Source organism: Arachis stenosperma, chromosome 5 (genome assembly GCF_014773155.1).
Source record: "Arachis stenosperma cultivar V10309 chromosome 5, arast.V10309.gnm1.PFL2, whole genome shotgun sequence".
NCBI lineage: Eukaryota > Viridiplantae > Streptophyta > Magnoliopsida > Fabales > Fabaceae > Arachis > Arachis stenosperma.
Genome location: NC_080381.1, coordinates 18501710 through 18520420, shown reverse-complemented (window position 1 = coordinate 18520420; position 18711 = coordinate 18501710). Strand labels below are relative to the sequence as shown.

The 18711-nt window shown below is 34.9% G+C and overlaps 3 protein-coding genes across 3 annotated transcripts; all 3 read right to left on the bottom strand.

Moving 5' to 3' along the window:
• Positions 1–874: 874 nt before the first annotated feature.
• LOC130980513 (RING-H2 finger protein ATL22-like) lies at positions 875–3058 on the bottom strand. Its single transcript, XM_057904184.1, has 3 exons — positions 2287–3058; positions 2110–2184; positions 875–1389 (listed from the first exon to the last, which is right to left on the bottom strand). Exons 1-3 carry the CDS (start codon positions 3056–3058, stop codon positions 875–877), a joined length of 1362 nt encoding a protein of 453 aa, XP_057760167.1.
• An 8550-nt stretch (positions 3059–11608) lies between these two features.
• LOC130980512 (uncharacterized) lies at positions 11609–13212 on the bottom strand. The gene is made up of 3 exons (XM_057904183.1): positions 12484–13212; positions 12005–12385; positions 11609–11929 (listed from the first exon to the last, which is right to left on the bottom strand). Exons 1-3 carry the CDS (start codon positions 13210–13212, stop codon positions 11609–11611), a joined length of 1431 nt encoding a protein of 476 aa, XP_057760166.1.
• A 1908-nt stretch (positions 13213–15120) lies between these two features.
• On the bottom strand, positions 15121–17644 carry LOC130982051 (RING-H2 finger protein ATL20-like). Its single transcript, XM_057905896.1, has 2 exons — positions 16668–17644; positions 15121–15724 (listed from the first exon to the last, which is right to left on the bottom strand). Exons 1-2 carry the CDS (start codon positions 17437–17439, stop codon positions 15261–15263), a joined length of 1236 nt encoding a protein of 411 aa, XP_057761879.1. The 5' UTR covers positions 17440–17644; the 3' UTR covers positions 15121–15260.
• Between the last annotated feature and the right edge of the window lie 1067 nt (positions 17645–18711).

Genomic DNA, 18711 nt, shown 5'->3' with positions numbered 1-18711 from the left:
AACACAATTAAATACCATTATGTGTGAGTCGTGTCTAATTTTATTCTTAATTTATATTCTTAAAATAAATTTAAAAAGAATATATATTATTATTTATTAACATAAAAACTATTTTAAATATTTTATATAATTAAAAAAATATAAAAATAATTAAAATATATCATTTATATTTTAATATGAATGAAATAATAAAATATTATTATAATTTATTTAAAAAATATTTTATATTTTATGTATATACCAGATTCATATCTCTTGTAAAAAAAATATAGTTCTATATCATGTCATGTTTTTTTTATCAGATAGATTGAACAATTCTCAATTTAAAGTATCACACAACACATCCACACAAATCCTTAAACACTTACCAAATATTTTCTCTTCAGTTATATTCGGTAAGATTTGAACCCAAAATTTTTGAGCTGGAAAGGGAGAGATATGCCATGTCGTGTTTTGTATTTGTGTTCCATAGCATGTGGTTATTTTTGGTGAAGTCGTGTGGAGTATTTTTTTTTTTTTGAGTCAAAAAAAAGATCATGTGGGTTAAGTAACCGCCCACTATCTCGAACAATTCTCTTTCGAAGTTTCTCAATGTTAGGCCCATAAAGGCTCTTCCTTGATTAAAATGAATGAATGAATGTGTTAATACCCAAGTGAAAAAAATTAAATGTTTGCTTGATTAGGATTTAAGACTTAAGAAGATACAACTGAAATTTTGGTTAATTAAATGGCTAAATATGTTACCTCTTAATATATTACACCTTAAATATGTGCCTAAGTGTTGATGACAAAAATTTGAAAAATCATCGCGAAAATAATTCAAGTTCATTTTTTATGGTTCTCTAAATTAATGATCCGGAGGAACAAGCAGCATTCATATTGGCAATTTTCGGCACAAGGGACAAGTAGCATTCATCTTGAGCCAGGCATCAATACAATGAGAATGAAAAAAGTGATTACACTGTGGCATGCTCCTTAATGTTTCTTTAGCCTCGTACTCACTAAGACATATAGAGCAAACGTTGTCCATTAACATTGTTGGCAATTGTCCACTGTCACCTAGCTGGATAACTGGACATTGTTCTAACTCTATTATTATTGTTGAATTCTCATCGCTGGTGGCAGGGTACCTCTCACTGATGATTGATGATGATTCCATCATTCTTAATCTGCGTAGCTCTCCTAGCTGTCGCTGTTGGCTTAACAACATTCTCCTTGCTCGCGCATGTTGGGTCTCCATGATTCTCTGTCGTAACCTTTCTTCTCTCATCTCCTTAGTTATATGAAATGCTACATAAAATAATAATATTAATATACCTAGCGTTCCCAATGCTATAGCAAACTTGCTCTCTTCATTTTCACCATAATAATAACTTGGAGGACTTCCACCTGCATACGCCCAACTCCAATATCAATTATGGAATTTATAATATAAGAGTAAAACACTACTAAAATCCCTTTTCGGCCCCTATTTTTTAATTTAGACAACTCGATCACACTTTAATTATTGGAAAATAATAATTCACGCCTGATCTTTCTTTTTTTTATTAGCTATATGAGCTCTTATTCTTTCATGATAAAAAAAATGAAAAAATATTTTTGTGTTTAGCTCCTACATAATCATCAAAATAATATCTCAATCAAATGGTTATTATTTTGTAGAGTTGTTTTGATGATTGTATAGAATAATTTCAATCAAATGATTATCATTCATATAAAACAGGTAAAAATCAGATCATATAAGTTAATGTCATGTATAAACATTTTCTGCCACTTTTTATAGGAGAATCTCATTGAAGGATTTATGAATCTAACAAAAAAGAACGTTAAGAACTGAATTGTTATTTTCTTATCGTATTAAGAGGTGAGTTATCTAAATTGAGAACGGACAGAAACCAAAAAAGAATTTTACTCATAATATAATCATGCTACGACGTATGTACACAAATATTAATCGTCCATATATAATATATATTAAAATATAAAATATACATTAAAAATAAATTTATATATATTTATTTATATTACAAATACATAATAATTTATTTGGTGGCTGAACTTTTACATCTACATGTTACTTTTGTTTATCATATATAGTTAAATACTTACTAGTACCGGAAAGTGCTTGCATGTGCCCATTACCATTATTATTGGAATAACCGCTGTCAAGTTCAAGTAACATATCTGCACTAACTCCATATTTTCATGTCAGAACAATTTATTATATAATCTAAGGAAATTAAAGGATCCGGTATTGAGATGAAGATTGAGTTAACAATGTATTACCTTGTTCTTGATTTTTGTGGTTGTAACAAACAACGTCAAAATCAGTATTTGGTATGAAGCCACAGTGTTGATCCTCCTTACAATAACAACTAGGCCTAAACCATTGCAACTTCATATCAAAATGAACAAGTTCATCTCTTATTTGCCGTGATGATATTGAAGAATCATCTTCTGAAACATCCTTAACGGGAAACAAAGCAGACCCAATATTCCTACACCTTGAACTATAATAATTCTCATTCTCAATATCTGACTCTGACAAAACTATAACAGAATAATAATGCTTCTCATCGTCACTCAGGCAAGGAAGACGTAGTTGTGGATCAACATCAATTCCTGCTAATTCGTTGCAATTGTAAAACATCACTCTATTTGAATTTGGAAGGCCCCATAGGAAGGGTGAATCTTTGATGAGATCCTTGCCCTGCAAGAACCGTTTAGCAAAACACTCATTAGGGTCGTTGACCCAAATATATTGGTGCTCTAGAGAGATGTTTTTGACGATGAATTCTCCTCCTCCATTTGGGAGACTAATCATCAAATTCCTTTGGTTACACGAAACTTCAAAACCTTGGTACCCGCATCGTGCATCTCCTTCAACAAAGCTAGTATGATCCTGTGTCAAATGGAAAGGGAACTCAATAGCTACTTCAGAGCTTCCACAATATCTGCTTCCACAAGCTGGTGAAGTGGTTTTGCTTCTTGTTGCGTTAGAAAGAAACAAGAATTCAAAAATGGAAATTAAGAACAAAGTTATTAGCAAGTTAGCCATTGGACCAATGATCAACTAACCCCAAAGCTATGATTACATTATATGTATGTATGTGTTATACTAATACAACATGGGACATGAGTTTCGTGTTGTCCAAGAAGCCATGTTCTTGTGCCGCGTGGTCGGGTAGTCCTAGATGTGCTAGAATCTTAGTTTTAATCGTCCAATACTAATTTATGTCCTTTTTTTTTCTTATGTAAACAAATATGGACTTATGTATGACCATGCTAATTTGCTTCCGACAATGGACAAAACAAGGCACTAACATTTGAATATAAAAGACGGATCATAACGTAGAAAAAGGAAATCCGATATTTAGGGTTGCGATATTTAATTTGTAGAGGAACAAAAATGTCTATGAAGAACACTACTGGTTAAGTATTCACTAATAATCTCTATATTTGGTCGCTTTTGTTCTTTTTTGCACTATAAGGTAAGACAGCTAAGGAAAGACAAAATTTGTGCACTAATTTATTTTTTTATATTTCTTAGTCTAGCAGCTTAAGGATTAAATCGATTTGAGTTCTATTTAAAAATTTATCACTGCTTAATGAATTGTTGTATATACAAGACAGAATTTGAACCCCAAAACTTATTTAAATAGACTAAAAACAAGATAGAGAAAATAGATATTCTACTTTTGTGTGAAATTAAAAAAAGTAAATTAAATACGTAAAATATAAAATTATAACAAATTTAAATCATAAAATTATCAAACCTAATACAAATTTTTGTAAAATCGATTGATTCATTTAAAATTATAATATCAAAAAATTTTAAAAACTAAATCAAAATTGTGATTGCGATGCTAAAAAGCGAATATTTTCAAAAAGACACTTAAAACATCTTTTTAAAAAAACGCTTACATGTCACATTATTATTAGGCGAATTAGTAAATCGATTATTATCATTAAATTTTTAATAATCAATAATTAGTTAAATATTCTCTTTCCAACTTCATCTATAATCCAAATTCATCCTAATCCTAACCTTACTCTTTATTCTTCTATTAGCCCACCCCACCACCGCAACTATCATCGGTATCCATCTAAACTATTATTAACCCCACATTATCATCATCATCATACATGTCTTTTCATCTCCAATCCACTGCAATCTTCTCCACTCCCGTCTGTCCTCACCCCCACCATAGCTGCGTCACCATCAACCCACACTCACCTTTACAATTCGTCACTAACCTCCATGATTTGAGATCTATAAGTTGTAATAAGCTAGATCTAGTTGGTAGTGATAGTCAAATAATCGTCGTTATTGTTGTTGTTGTTTGAAGATGATACGTGTTTAAGAAAATTTCTTAATCTATGTTTAATTTATTTTGTTGTTAAGATTTGTTAAAAGATTTAAATTAGTTCTAATTTGTTTAATAGTACTTTTAGAAAATTTAAATTTAAATCAAATCTTATCTAAACTAATAAAGATCAAATCTTATTTAAATTAAATTATCTTTAGAGATTTAAATTTAAATTAGATATCTAGAAAGATTTGGCTCATTCTTAGGTTGATCTGTTAGGAGTTTATTTAAGGACTCATTGTTACTCTTTCTGAATTAATGTTTTGATGAATGAAAATTTTTTTGAGAAACTTGGATGTGAAAGGGAGAGGTAGAATGATTCCCTTAATTGTTGTATCAGAAAATCAAATTGAGGTAGAGGAGTTTCTTTCTTTAATTTTTCATCTTACCCTGAATTACGTTCTGTATCATTTGGTATCAGATTTCAGGGTTTTCAAGAGTGATAAATGTAAGAGTGTTGAGTTCAATTGAGGATAAAAGCCAATTATATAAGTACAAACATGAGTGACCTAATTCAAGTACTATCATCATACATCATGAGGAATCAACGTGTGCTATCATTATATCACAATAAGTTTTTTAAAAAGTTTTGTCAGTTGAAACAAAGTTCAAGATCAGTAAAAGAGTACCACAAGGAGTTGCTGTATTTAATGTGCGAAGCTAACGTTAACAAGGGTCCTAAAGTTTTTATGGGAAAATTTCTTATTGGATTAAACAAAGAAATCGCAGATAAGGTCAAACTTTATTATTATGCAACAATGGAGAATTTAATCCATTTGACAATTGAGGTGGAGGCGCAACAACAATTTATGATAACTTGGCACTCTTCAGACTCTAATTCTACACAGAATTTTAAAGGAGCAAAGTTTGAAGATACGACAAAATTCACTATTGCAGATTTTAAGAAGAATTTTATAAATCGACATAAGCAAACTTCTTCTGATCCTTTCTTTAATTCTACTTCACAAGCAGTGATGGAAGAATTTGTTGAGTATGTTATTGTAGATGGAGATCAGTACTTAGAGGAACCAAAGGTGCAATAGTTCTCAAAGAGGTCATTGGGATGTGAGCAATTTAAAAAATAAGAGAGAAAATAAATTTGAGAAAAGAAGAGACTGAAAAAAAAAGAGTGCGTATTTCAGTGAAAAGAATCAATGTTTGAGTGAAAGAGAGGATAATTTTGAGAAAAAAAGTAGAGAATAGTGAGAGAAAAGAGTCATTGAGAGAAAAAGAAACGGAGAGAAATAAACACATTTGTGAGAGAAATCTTGAAAGTTATAGTTTAGACAATAGTGCATTAGTGTCTATGACTTTCAAAGAGTCTTCAATTTCTCATATATCTAACAATGAATTGCCTAGTATTTACATGTTAGATTTTAAAATTTTTGCAGATATATTGGTGAATTTTGAAGGAATTAATGTGGATGGAAGGAGTGAAAGACAACAAATTTTATCCTATAGTGAGCAGCTACAAGGAACATGTCTCAAGTATTCGACATACGACAAAGTGCAATTTGTTTTGCAGTTGATAATTTAAGTGGTTTTGAACAAAATGAATGCACAGTGAACTCAGTTGATGGACTATTTTTCAAAAGTGATTAAACAAGATTTGAGGACAAATTTTTTTGCAGACGGGGATAATGATACGTGTTCAAGAGAACTTTTTAGTCTATATTTAGTTTGTTTTGTTGTTAGGATTTGTTAGAAGATTTAATTTAGTTCTGATTTGTTTACTAGTATTTTTAGAATGTTTAAATTTAAATCAAATCTGATCTAATTCAATAAAGATCAAATCTGATTTAAATTAAATTATCTTTAGAAATTTAAATTTAAATTAGATATCTAGAAAAATTTGGCTCATTCTTAGGTTGATTTGCTAGGAGTCTATTTAAAGACTCTTTATTACTTTTTTTAAATTAATTTTTTGATGAATGGAATTTTATTTAAGTTTTTTTGAAAAACTTGGATGTAAATAAAAGAGGTAGAGTAATTTTTTTAACGGTTGTTTCAGGAAATCAAATTGAAGTAGATGAATTTTTTCTTTGATTTTTCATCTTATTTTGAGTTACATTCCGTATTAAAAAGGAAGAAGATAAAGAAAGAAGAGGTTGGTAATGATAGTTGTAGCTTGGTGGCTGTGGCGGTTAGGGTCCCGTGAGATAAAAAGATAATGGTGGTGATAGAAGAAAACGAGAAAAGAGAGGATAAAAGAGTCAGAAATTAATTTATTTATGAAAGTTAAAAACGTGATCTGCAACAATATTGTATTATGATGAGTAATCCACAAATGTGGAGCTAGTGAATTCAGTAACCTGCAAAACGCAGGTTACGTTTTGACTGAGGTGACTTCAAAAAGGCTGCATGCACTGCAAAACACAGTTTGTGTTTGGCATAGGAGGAGAATGCAGCTTCGAAATTTGTCTTTGTGTCCCCTGCATGCCAACACCTCGAAGCTCCAAAACGTAAGATGCGTTCGGCAGGTGCACAGCAAAACACAACCTGCGTTTGGCAGTCTCCCCACCTGCATGTGTGACACGTGGAAAAGAGAGTGGTGGAGCCAGCCTATAAAATCAAAACGCAAGCCATGAGAGTTTCAGTTTTCCTTTCATGTTACATGCTATGAGTGAGTTTTGAGAGTAAAAGGTTTGTGGTAAGGGTGAAAGGGAGTAAGTTTATGAGGAAGAAGAATCAATGAAGGTTTGGGGCTTTATTTAGTGAAGAAGGAAAAATGATTCGTAATTTTACTTTACCTGAAGAACACATTATTGAATATTTGAATCATCCTCAATTGGTGAGTATTTTTTTTAAGTTTACGATAAATAAATATATTTATTTTTATGTTCTTTATTGATATTTTTAACTAATAAATTTATTATTATTATTATTATATGAATAATAGTTATGTTTTATTCTACCGGTATTATTATTATTATCATGTCTATGCAATGTTTTGAAAATCGGTTCGAACCGGCCGGTCGAACCGTGAACCGGACGCTAAAGTGGTTCGAACAATAAAAAAAATCGCAAAATTAGAAAATCGGCGTTGAACCGACGAACCGGCTGGTTACCGATCAGTCGAACCAAACTGGGACCCAGCCGGTTTTTTAGCTGTGCAGCAAAACGCTGCCGTTTTGCATTTTGTGAACCCTAATTCCCTTTGCCCTTCGCACTTTCGTTTCACACTTTCACGTCCCACACTCACAGTTCAGTACTTCAGCTCCATTCTCATCAAGGGTCAGAGAGAGTGAGAGACATAGAGAACGCCTGAACGCCTCACGATCCGTCGCGCCGTCAGCACCGTCGCCCCGTTGGGTCTGTCGTGCCGTCAGCTCCGTCGCGCAGTCAGCACTGTCATGCCGTCAGCTCCGTTGCGCACTCAGCTCCATTGCGCACTCAGCCACTTCGACCAGTCACCTCCGTCGAGCTCTGAGAGAAAGCAATAGAGTTCGGTTGAAGCGTTGAAGCCTAAAGCCTCAAGGTAATATATATTTCATCCTTTCATTTCATATCATTAGATTTTGTATAGCTAATATACTAATTACTAGGCTTATCATATATTGTATTTAATTTGTTAGGAAGGAAAGAAAAAAAAGAAAGCAAAAGTCGCAATATGATCCGATCGATATTGAAACTATTGATAAGGTTGATTTTTGGGTGACGAAGAGGTTGTTGAAAAAGAACCTGATCTTCCAAGTAATATTGAAGACTTGCTGGGTGAGTATTATAGTTTATTGATCAGACAATAAATTACAATAGCTTTTATCTTTAATTTATTGATAATGTGTTATATTTTCTTAGATGAGATTGATGCTGATTTAGATCAAGGTGGTGGTGGTGGTAGTACTAGTACATTTTATGCTGCACCACTTACTTTTTCTGGTCCAAGTAGTCGAAATGAAGGTGATGAAATCAATGACGCAAATCTGCAGCAAGTTATGGAGGATTTTGATTATTGATGACAAACTTGGATCATTTTGATGCTGCTATGTTATGTTTGATTGGTTGTTTTGTTTGTTGACTTTTGATTTTTGAATTTGTATTTGAATGAGATTATAATATTTTGGTTTATGTAGTACTTTTAATTTAAATGATATTTTAAAGTTTAGATTAGACTAGAATTATATTTTTATGTGCTTATTTATATTTTATTTATTATTTTATTATAAAATAGTTTTTTTCGGTTTAACTACGATCGAACCGGTTGAACCTATGAACCAATAAATCAGTACCTAAAGTGGTTCGATGACCGATTCGGTTTTTAGAACCTTGTGTCTATGATGAATAATAGTTGTGTTTTATGATACCGGTAGTCATGAAATATTATTATTATTATTATTATTATTATTATTATTATTATTATTATTATTATTATAATGTTGTTACTGTTATTATAATAATAATTTCTTAAGATAATAATAATAACAATGCTGTTTAGTTACCGTATTATTATTATTATTTAATAATAAATAAATATTTATTATTTTTTAATAATTTATGATCATTTTTTAATAATTTATTTTTATTATTTAGAATTTAATAATTATCATTTTACTTATTGCAAGTTATTAGGAATTTGTTATCCAAAAAATTCAATCAGCCAAATACTTTTAACGAGGTAGCAGCAGAGGCACTAGCATTGACTGGATTTCAACTTGTTTCGCAAGTAGGCGAAATGAGAGGTCATGCTACACTACTGAGTGCCTTGGTAGAACGCTGGAGGCCGGAGACTCACATTTCATCTTTCGATCGGTGAAGTGACAGTGACATTGGAAGATGTGAGCTATATTCTTGGTCTCCCAATTAATGGGGAGGCTGTTACCGGTAGATCAGACAGTAGTCACCAGTTTTTGGTGAAGAAATGCAATGCCCTGTTTTGGTTGGGAGCCCGGTCCACAAGATCACATGTTGGAGAAGGTTAATCTCGCATGGGTCCGGAGGTGCAGAGACCATGAGCCTTGTGATACTCAGAAGTCTGTTAAGAGGTACATCCGGGCGCACATTTTCTGCGTGCTCGGAATAGTAGTGTTTCCGGATAAGTCAAACACTTCATTGAACTTGAAGTTTCTACCGCTACTTTGGGATTTCCACCGGATTTTAGGATACAGTTGGGGGGCAGCCAGTCTGGCACACTTATACAGATCGTTGTGTCGTGCTTCACGATACAACTGTAAAGAGATGGACGGCCCACCGATACTGCTTTTTGTTTGGGCGTGGGAGCGTATGCTGCTCTTTGCACCTATACCCCGCGATCAACTCGGCGACGTCAGTATTCCACTTGCGCGAAGGTATTGTTTTATTATTATTATTATTATTATTATTATTATTATTATTATTATTATTAATTTGTTATTCTTATTAATATTATTATTCTATTTTTTGTTAGGTGGAGTTATTGGCGTCGACATACACGATATATACGGAGGCCTACTGTGCATTTTAGGCAAGGACTCGACGACATGGGAGTTGATGATGTAAGTTGTAACAGTTGTAACCATTAATGTCCAATGTTTTTATTTAGAAGAATAATTTTTCTAATAGGCCTCTTGGTAACTAATGTGCAGTTTATATGGCGGCCGTATATGGGAGTGTGGGTTCCAGATGTCCTCGCTGGCCAGTTGGTTATGTCCTCCACCCAATCATCGCTAGTGTCCTTCAAGTGCATAGAATGGCACCCCACAGACTGAGTTAGGCGACAGTTCGGGATACAACAGCTTCCACCAGGCCCGGCGTTTGACCTTGGTCGTTATCATTGCACGCGGTTGACAGGAGCATAGAACCCTGATTGGAGAGAGATTTACAGTCAATAGGTTAACAGGTGGACATCTGACCGCTATAACACATTGCAGTTAGAAGAGGAGATTATTGACTTTCATCCTCTCCTAGTGTACTACGAGTGGTATACACAACAGTATGGGATTCACCTGCGATGGTCAGATAGAGTTGCAGGTGAAGAGGCTGGCGCCGATGAACCATAGCAGTAACAGGAAGAACCAGTTGGCCCTCAGCAGCAAGTCCCGCCTCATGAGCAGCAGTTTTAGGTATTATTATTAATTTTACCGTTTTAAATTATAAGTAATTATTATTGTTTAGGTTTATCTATTATCATTAATTATTATTAATTGTAATTAATTGTTAATTAGGTTACGGTGTATGAGCACCACTATCAGGTCCCGGCATACGAGCACCAATATCAAATGCTGTCATATGCTCAACAGTTTCAAGATCCGACATATGTGCAGCAGCTTCAGGATCCGACACATGCCCAGCAGTTTCAGGATTCAGCATATGCGCAGCAGTTTCAGGATCCGGCATATTCCCAGCAATGGTCGGCATATCAGCGGGAGGTACCATATATACCGGAACCACAGCCTCCTTAGGCACCTGAGGACTACTTACCACAGCTGGTAATTCCAGCTGAGGGTCACTTTAGTCTGTTGGGTGGATTTGACACCATCAGCTTCGATCAGGTCCTGAGGGATACAGATTATCTATTTCCGACGCCACCGCAGGAAGGGCCTGCTACATCTCAGCAGTCTACTGGTCGTCGCACCACTTCAGGTCATGCTAGTGACTTCGACTTTGATCATTCGACGGGTCATGTAGATCCGTCTGGTCCTTCCGTTCCACCACGCGACCAGTTGTTTGATTTGAATGAGTACCCGCAGCACGAAGAGGGAGACTTGGGATACTACTTGCAGCACTGGTATGATCTTGGTGGAGCGAGTGCTCTGGGGATGGGTGGCTCCGGTTTGTATGACACTGGTGGTGCGAGCATGACATATTTCGGTGGTCTTGACGTTGGTAGTGGAATGGATGCCGGTGTGTCTCAGGGTCATCCATATAACCTACGGACATAGACTGCGCCTCCGGACAAATACACCCCATCCTTGTATTCGAAGAAGGCACCGAGAAAGTAGTTTGTTGCCGTTGATCTTGTATTCAGTGTTGTATTTAGATTTGTATTCAGTGTCGTATATTATATTTAGAAACTTCTGTTCAGTATTATTATTCTGACATATTTAGTTTTGTTCTCGTATAACTCTGTTTGGCTCGAAATTTTATTCTCTAAAAAATTAAATAACGAGGTTAAAAGCTTTATTTATTATAAATTGTTAACTAGGTTAAAGTAAATGACGGGGTTACAAAAAAAGTAACATATAATTGTGAAGTAGGTCATAACAAAGTTACATTGAAAAGCTTAACCACTAATGACCTCCAGCGGAGCTTGGACCTGCGCGCTAAGGACATCGGCTGCGGCTATGTCCCTCGCGTCCACATATAGTGCACCGGCGAGGACCACGCATATCACGCGAATCCATCTCATTCGAGTAGTAGGTTGACTTTGGTCTTCCTTTCGTCGTGTGCCTCAATGTCCAGTTGGCGATCACCTTCGCTCCTTCGTATCTATCCCACGTAGATGGGTCACCTATCGGAACAAACTCACCTCTGTACACCTTGCAAATTTTAGACATCTTGTACACATCGTGTACGTGCACTTGCCAATCAAGACGCTGGTTGGTGCAACATGCAAGCACGTGGCGACATAGAAGTCGCTCGACCTGGAAATAGCCACAGTTGCAGTGTCATTGTGCAAGGTTAATAGTGTAAATGGTACCATCTTGCATTTCGCAAACCTCAAACATCTCGTTGCGCCTTTCGAACCAGTTGACCACAATATTTTCTGCACGTCGGAAGCTTTCTTCAACTCTCTTTGTTGTAAATTCTGAATACGTGAATCCGTTGCAGAGACGCTCATGAGCCTCGGTACTTTTCTGAGTAAACAACTCATTCAGCCGATAGAAAGTTGACAGGACAAGGGCAGTCACAGGAAGGTTGCGTGCACCCTTCAGGAAAGAATTTATGCACTCTACCAAATTTGTCGTCATATGTCCCCAACAATGATCACCATCGAATGCCGACACCCATCTCTCAACACTGATCTCATCGCACCATTGTGTATATGCCTCACCCCGCTCTTTAAGCCTTTGGTAATTTTTGTTGTACTCTTGCTCCTCCTAGAATAGCCTGTTGAACAAAGCATTTAATCATAAGCAGATGCCACAAATTTACTATGAATAGAATCATAACAGCGAGTTGAAATACCTATGTTCACCACGAGTTTATGCAAATATGGAGCCTTGAACCTCCTTAAGAAGTTGGACCCGATGTGCCTGATGTAGTACATGTGCCACGCCCTTGGTGGTGACCATGCACCGTTACTGCGAGCTATTGCAGCGTCGATGGAGGTATGGCAGTCAGAAATAATACCCACACCATCAATGGTAACAACATATCTCCGCAAATTGATTAGGAAAAACTCCCATGCGTCTGCTGTCTCGCCCTCGACAATCAAAAATGCAATTGGCACAATGTTTTGATTCCCATCTTGTGCAACCGCTATCAGAAGTGCACCTTTGTATTTTTCATACAAGTGCGTGCCATCAACCTGCACCAGTGGCTTGCAGTGTCTGAATGCTATAATACACGGATAGAAGCTCCAAAAAACTCGGTACAGAACTCTTATACCTTGAACCTCTTCACTCTCACGGTAAACGGGGAGCGTTTTAATTTGAACACGAGACCTTGACATCTTCACTATCATTGCTTTCAACCATACTGGCAGAGTCTGGTAAGAAACTTCCCGATCACCGGAAATTTTTGCGATAGCTTTCTGCTTTGCCAACCAAGCCTTGCGGTAACTCACAGTGTAGTTGAACTTGCCTTGGACTTCTGCAATAACAGATTTCACCTTTATCGAGGGGTCTGCTTCGACCAATAGTCTAATGGCATTTGCAATTGTATCTGAGTCCAACTTGGTATGATCTTGTGAAATCGTGCCCATGGTGCACGTGTGCTTGCCATTGTATCTCCTGATCTCCCAACAAGCTTTTTTTTCGAATCAAGCTAGCTCGAATAAGCCAGTCACACCTTGCACCATACCCCTTGCATTTCGCATAGAATGTCTACGGCTCAGACTCATACACAGTGTAATCAACTCCTCTAGAGATTGTGTAGCTTTTGATTGCAGATATCACCGACTCTCTCGAGCCAAATTCCATTCCGACATTAAACTCGTTATCTTCCACCGCAACGTTGCCTTCACCTACGACATGCGCGCCACCATCAATCAGACAAGGCAAATAAATTAAGCACTATAGGAAACTTGAGTTAATAATCATAACATACCTGTATTCGCATACTCTGAGGCATGAATGGTTTTGAGATCTAGAGTCCGCATAAAAGACGGAACACCAAACGGGTGTTAGCTTACAATGGCATTCGTTTCATTTTGCACCACCGGATTGCTTGCCAATTCTCCGTCATCGTTTTCGTCATCGACTTCATAGTTAGTTTCGAATTCCTCTTCGCTATCATTATTATTTTCTTCCCAATCGATATCTCCGAGCTCATCAACATTGACCTTGTTGTCGACCGTACGCATCCCCGACTACTGTTCAAACTCAACGTACAGCTCTATCACATCGGCATGTGAGATCGAGTTTGTTGATAAATATACAACATCTGCTGCATACTGGCATCGTCAGTGATGGGCATTATTTATTTGAAACTGTATTAGCCCCCCAAATACTTGCACAGGACTTCTGTATAAAAGATTGCTCACCCTTTTCAAAATGTGACTTTGAATGTTATTACAAAGACCATTTTGCAACTCGACAAAACTCATGGTACATGGAATAACAAATGACAACGGACATTCACAAACAAAAGTCACTCCTTCATGTGTGTTTGTTATAACCTCACCGTTATAATATACTCGCAAATTTGCAACACCTTCCATAACTTCAGCCTCAACTAACTCTATTTTTTGACACAGTTATCTGCCAAAAAACACCCTACTAAGGACTTTATGCAAGAAAGAATAAGAGGAGAAGTGAAGATGAAGATGAATGAAACTGGACTTCATATTTATAGGCAAAGATGTGGATTTAAATATTATTTTGTGTACAAAACGCAACCTGCGTTTTGGGACTTTTAAGAAAAAGTTTCTAATACTAACAAAACGCAACCTGTGTTTTGTGGATTTTAAAAAAGTTTTGAATTTTTTGGCTTAAAAAACGCAACCTGCGTTTAGCCTAAAACAAAATTAAACAAAAATAGAAAACCTAAAACATAAGCTACGTTTGGTTTGGTGTATTTCAAAATTAAAGAAAAAATAAACAATTACAAAACGAAACTTGTGTTTTATCTCAAACCCATAGTAGTGCAATTTTTTGGATTCCTTCCATTTCATGGTGTATCACGTTGCTTCTTTCCATAACAAAAAAAAAAAAAAACAGCCTAAAAGAGGAGAAGAAAGAGTCGCAGTAGGGGTTAGGGTATTGTAATAAATGTTAATGATGATGACAATAATGATAGTTAACGGTGATGATGGATGGATGAGTGTTCTACTAATGACAATTCTACTAATGACAATGACAGTGTTAGATTGGAGGGAGGAGAGGGTTAAGATTAACCATTTATTGGTGATTTTAATTAAGAATAGAATTAGACATTAAAATTATATAAAGGGTAAAATTGTTAAAAAAAAATTGATAATTGTTAACTATTAAAAATTTAACTGTAAAAATAAAATTAAAATTAATTTTAAATATTAAACATAAAATTAAATCAAATTAAATATTAATAATAATTTTAAAGAATTTTAAAAATATCAAAAAAATACTTTATCCTAATTTAAATAAATTAAAGAGAAAAATCACAAATTAAATCAATTTACTTTCAACTCTGTTTATTTCATCACAAGCGTAAGTCAATGCTAGAACAGAAAAAAAAATCGAATAATTTTTTTTTAATTGACAATAAAAAAGAACAGTATTTTTGTCGGAAAATATACATTGATCATTGAACAATGATTGGAATGAGTAAACATTAGGAGGAAGATGGAGGGAAAGGCACAGAGGAGTCGTAATTGGAATTCGATCTTGCGGGCAATTTTCTACACAAAGGGCAAGTAGCATTCATCTTCAGCCACCCATCAATGCAATCAACGTGAAAATAGTGTTGGCACTCTGTTATGGTCCTCAGCACCTCTTTGGGACTGTATTCAGAGAGACATATTGAGCAAATGGTATCATTGGGCCTAGGCAATTGCCCATTCTCACCAACCTCAATTTTCGGATATCTTTCTATTGATGGCCCATCAAGGCCCATTAGGACAGCTGGAGGGGGAGGGACAATCATGATAGAAAATTCCGGTTGTGTTCTTGATGACTGTTGTCGCTGATCTCGCCTCATCTTTCTGCGTTGCAATAAACATATTAGTCCAATGATGCCCATGACTCCAGGTATTCCCACGCCTATGGTTAGACCAAACCTGGCTTTCCTTGAAAGACCTGACCATTGTCCAAAACCGAAACGGAAGAAAAAGTTAATTAGGGAGCTGTAATGTACTAATGTAATTTCATACTGAGAGTAAAAATTAAAAGCTAAAGTACATGAGCCACAATAAATACAGTAATCTCATCAATTCTCAATTTCTCGTGATAATAGATAGTATTCCTATCAAATATTAGATAGTTGATAAAGAATAGATTGAATTACCAAAATGATAATCGAAAATTCAGACAAAAATAATTCTAAAAGATGTTAAATTTGTTCTCGAAAAATTTAAAAATGAGAAAAAAAGATATTAAATATATATTATAAAAAATTTTTAGAGATTATATTTTAATATAATTTTTTGTAAGTATTATTAGAAAAATAAAATCTTTTCATCTTTAAAATTTTGTAATTTTATGTCAAGTAATTTTTTTATTTTTATTGTGAATTTTTTAAAAAATAAAAAAAATAGAGATTAAATTTTATTTTGATTTTTTTATTTATCTTCTAAATATTTATTCAAATGTTAATACAAAAATTTAGATTAAATAAATAAATTATTTGTTAAATATAATTTTTTTATTATTTATAAAAAAATAATATTTACTAATTATTTTTATCATATTTTTAAATTATTTTATATATGATATTTTGCAGTAATTTTTTTTGTCAAAATCTAAAATTTTCAAATATCAAATTTGGTAGTTCACTCTAAAAAATATAACAAAAGAAAATCACAGGACTTGAAAATTAGAGAGTGAGTATTTCATTCTTAAGACTTGAACCAAAACCATTAATTATTAAAAGATAAAGATACTTGCTACACTATTTTAGCTTGCGTAAGACCAGAAAAAATAAAGCAGAATAAAGAAGCCTAGCTTACGTTATTTGTAGACTTCTGAGGTTAAACTTCATTTTTTTTTTTAACTTAAGAACAAAAAGAAATGTAAATCGTACCTTGACCTTGGTGTGGAAGATCATAACAAGCAGCATGATCATCGTTAGAATTCGGTAGGAGGCCACAGCGTCCACCACTTTGTATACAAGACGTGCAATCAGGTTCATTCCACCGTAACCGTATATTAACATCGTAACTCATCCAAAACACTTCATACCGTACATAACTGGGAACAGGTGCCAAAGCCGATGTAATAAAGTGGCACGACGATGAATTATTCAACAACCTTTGACGCGTTACTTGCGACGACAACACCGCCAACACGGAATAGCTGAGGTTGTTGCGCGTGGATCCCAAGCACTCTATCATGCGCGGTGATGTTGGGTCGTATGGACAGCTGTAAAACGAGTAATTCTGGTAACTGAAACCGTCGGCTAATTGGAAAGGGGAATCTGCGAGGCTGAATCCACGGTTGAGCATGATCCTTCTTGGGAGGCACTTTTCTTGGTCGTTGATCAGAATTGTTTGCTCATCATTCTCGATCCCGTTTACAACGAAGTCACCGGATTCTGGGAGATTTAGCAACGGTTGTTTCTGATTGTTACACTTGATTTCGAAACCTCGGTACCCGCACCGTGTGTTGTTGCCTTCACTGGTCATCCAAAACGGGAATTCAATAGGGAGCGTGTAGTTTCCGCATGAGGCAATAACGGTTGTGTCACAGTTATTAATATTATCACTTGGCTCATCAGCCTCTGTTCTTCTGTACCCAATAATAATAATAATAATCAAGACTACAAGTGTTCGGGAATAATATTGCGGGGTAGTCATAGTTTAGAATATGCATAAAGATATGATGGGAGAATTAATGGATTTGAAGTTGATTATATTCTTCGGATGATGGCTTAGGTTTCTAGCTTGTAGATAGGTATGTATGATTCTACTTGGTCAAATTGTGCTGAGACTGATTGATTTAAATTGGTGGAAACTCGCTTAAGCTTTGAATCAAAGCAAAATAAATTATCAAGGTCAGGAGAACTTTACAAGGGTGCTTAGTGTGAATATAATAGTTTAGTATTAGCAAATTAATTTGAAATTTGGAAGTCATGGTCAAGTAATTAGCCAAGTAGTCAACCCAATTTAGTCTTCATTTCATTAATATTTTTAAGTTGATTTTGATAATGACAAACAAACCAGGTGCTTCTGTTTGTCTTTTGGCTCACGGATGTATATTTCTCAAGAACTTAGTGTTGTACTACATATAAAAATAAAATATATATTATATAGTACCATTAGTTTGGCTAGAAGAAATATTTAGGAGAAGAAATTAGATTGGAAGTGGAGAACAGTTGGGATGACTGTGGAAGCCTGAAAATTAGAATGGGTAAGAGGCTAAGTGCAGTAGTGCAGTTGCCAATTGGTATTTGCTGAGTGATGCGCCACACTATTTTCGGTAAGAAGAATGTTAAAAAATTATGAGAATTTATTATTTTTGTTTATTAATTAGTTATTAATTAATTAAAAGTGTGGGTGCATTATATAGGATAATAAAGAGATTGAGTAAGATATAAATCATACGATTCAAGTAAATTGGTCAAAATGACGGAGTGCATCTGATGTTATATGTGATAAAAAATACTTTTAAAACTTAAAAAGATAAAATTTATCATATTGCTATCAGATCGGTCATACTTTATGGTACAGAGTGTTGGACATCCAAAAGAGAGCACGAACATAAGTTAAGCGTGACAGAGATGAAGATGTTGAGATGAATGATTGATCGTATGCGATTGGATAGAATAAGGAACGAAAATATAATAGAGAGAGTTGGAATAGTACCTATTATGAAAAAATGGTAGAATCGCGTCTCAGGTGGTTTGGACATGTGAGAAGAAGACCGGCAGAGCACCCAGTCAGGAGGGTGGATGAGATGGAAGATGGATAATGGGTGAAAAGAAGAAGAAGACCTAAGAAGACCATTCATGAGGTAATCAAACGAGATCTACATGTAAATGGTTTCTGTGTAGATATGACATGTGATAGAGCTTAATGACGTCGTTTGATCCCACCTAGTAGAACAAGACTTTGTTATTATTGTTTAAA

What these genes read in the sequence shown, in the direction of transcription:
- LOC130980513 (XM_057904184.1), bottom strand. Translation starts at nt 3,058, where the DNA reads ATGGCTAACTTGCTAATAACTTTGTTCTTAATTTCCATTTTTGAATTC. An exon ending in CCACAAAAATCAAGAACAAG is followed by an intron (nt 2,185 to 2,286) that starts GTAATACATTGT and finishes GAGTTAGTGCAG; the next exon opens with ATATGTTACTTGAACTTGAC. An exon ending in GCAAGCACTTTCCGGTACTA is followed by an intron (nt 1,390 to 2,109) that starts GTAAGTATTTAA and finishes GGGCGTATGCAG; the next exon opens with GTGGAAGTCCTCCAAGTTAT.
- LOC130980512 (XM_057904183.1), bottom strand. Translation starts at nt 13,212, where the DNA reads ATGGGCACGATTTCACAAGATCATACCAAGTTGGACTCAGATACAATT. An exon ending in CATATTTGCATAAACTCGTG is followed by an intron (nt 12,386 to 12,483) that starts GTGAACATAGGT and finishes AGGCTATTCTAG; the next exon opens with GAGGAGCAAGAGTACAACAA. An exon ending in GGCGCAACGAGATGTTTGAG is followed by an intron (nt 11,930 to 12,004) that starts GTTTGCGAAATG and finishes GGCTATTTCCAG; the next exon opens with GTCGAGCGACTTCTATGTCG.
- LOC130982051 (XM_057905896.1), bottom strand. Translation starts at nt 17,439, where the DNA reads ATGACTACCCCGCAATATTATTCCCGAACACTTGTAGTCTTGATTATT. An exon ending in TCTTCCACACCAAGGTCAAG is followed by an intron (nt 15,725 to 16,667) that starts GTACGATTTACA and finishes GACAATGGTCAG; the next exon opens with GTCTTTCAAGGAAAGCCAGG.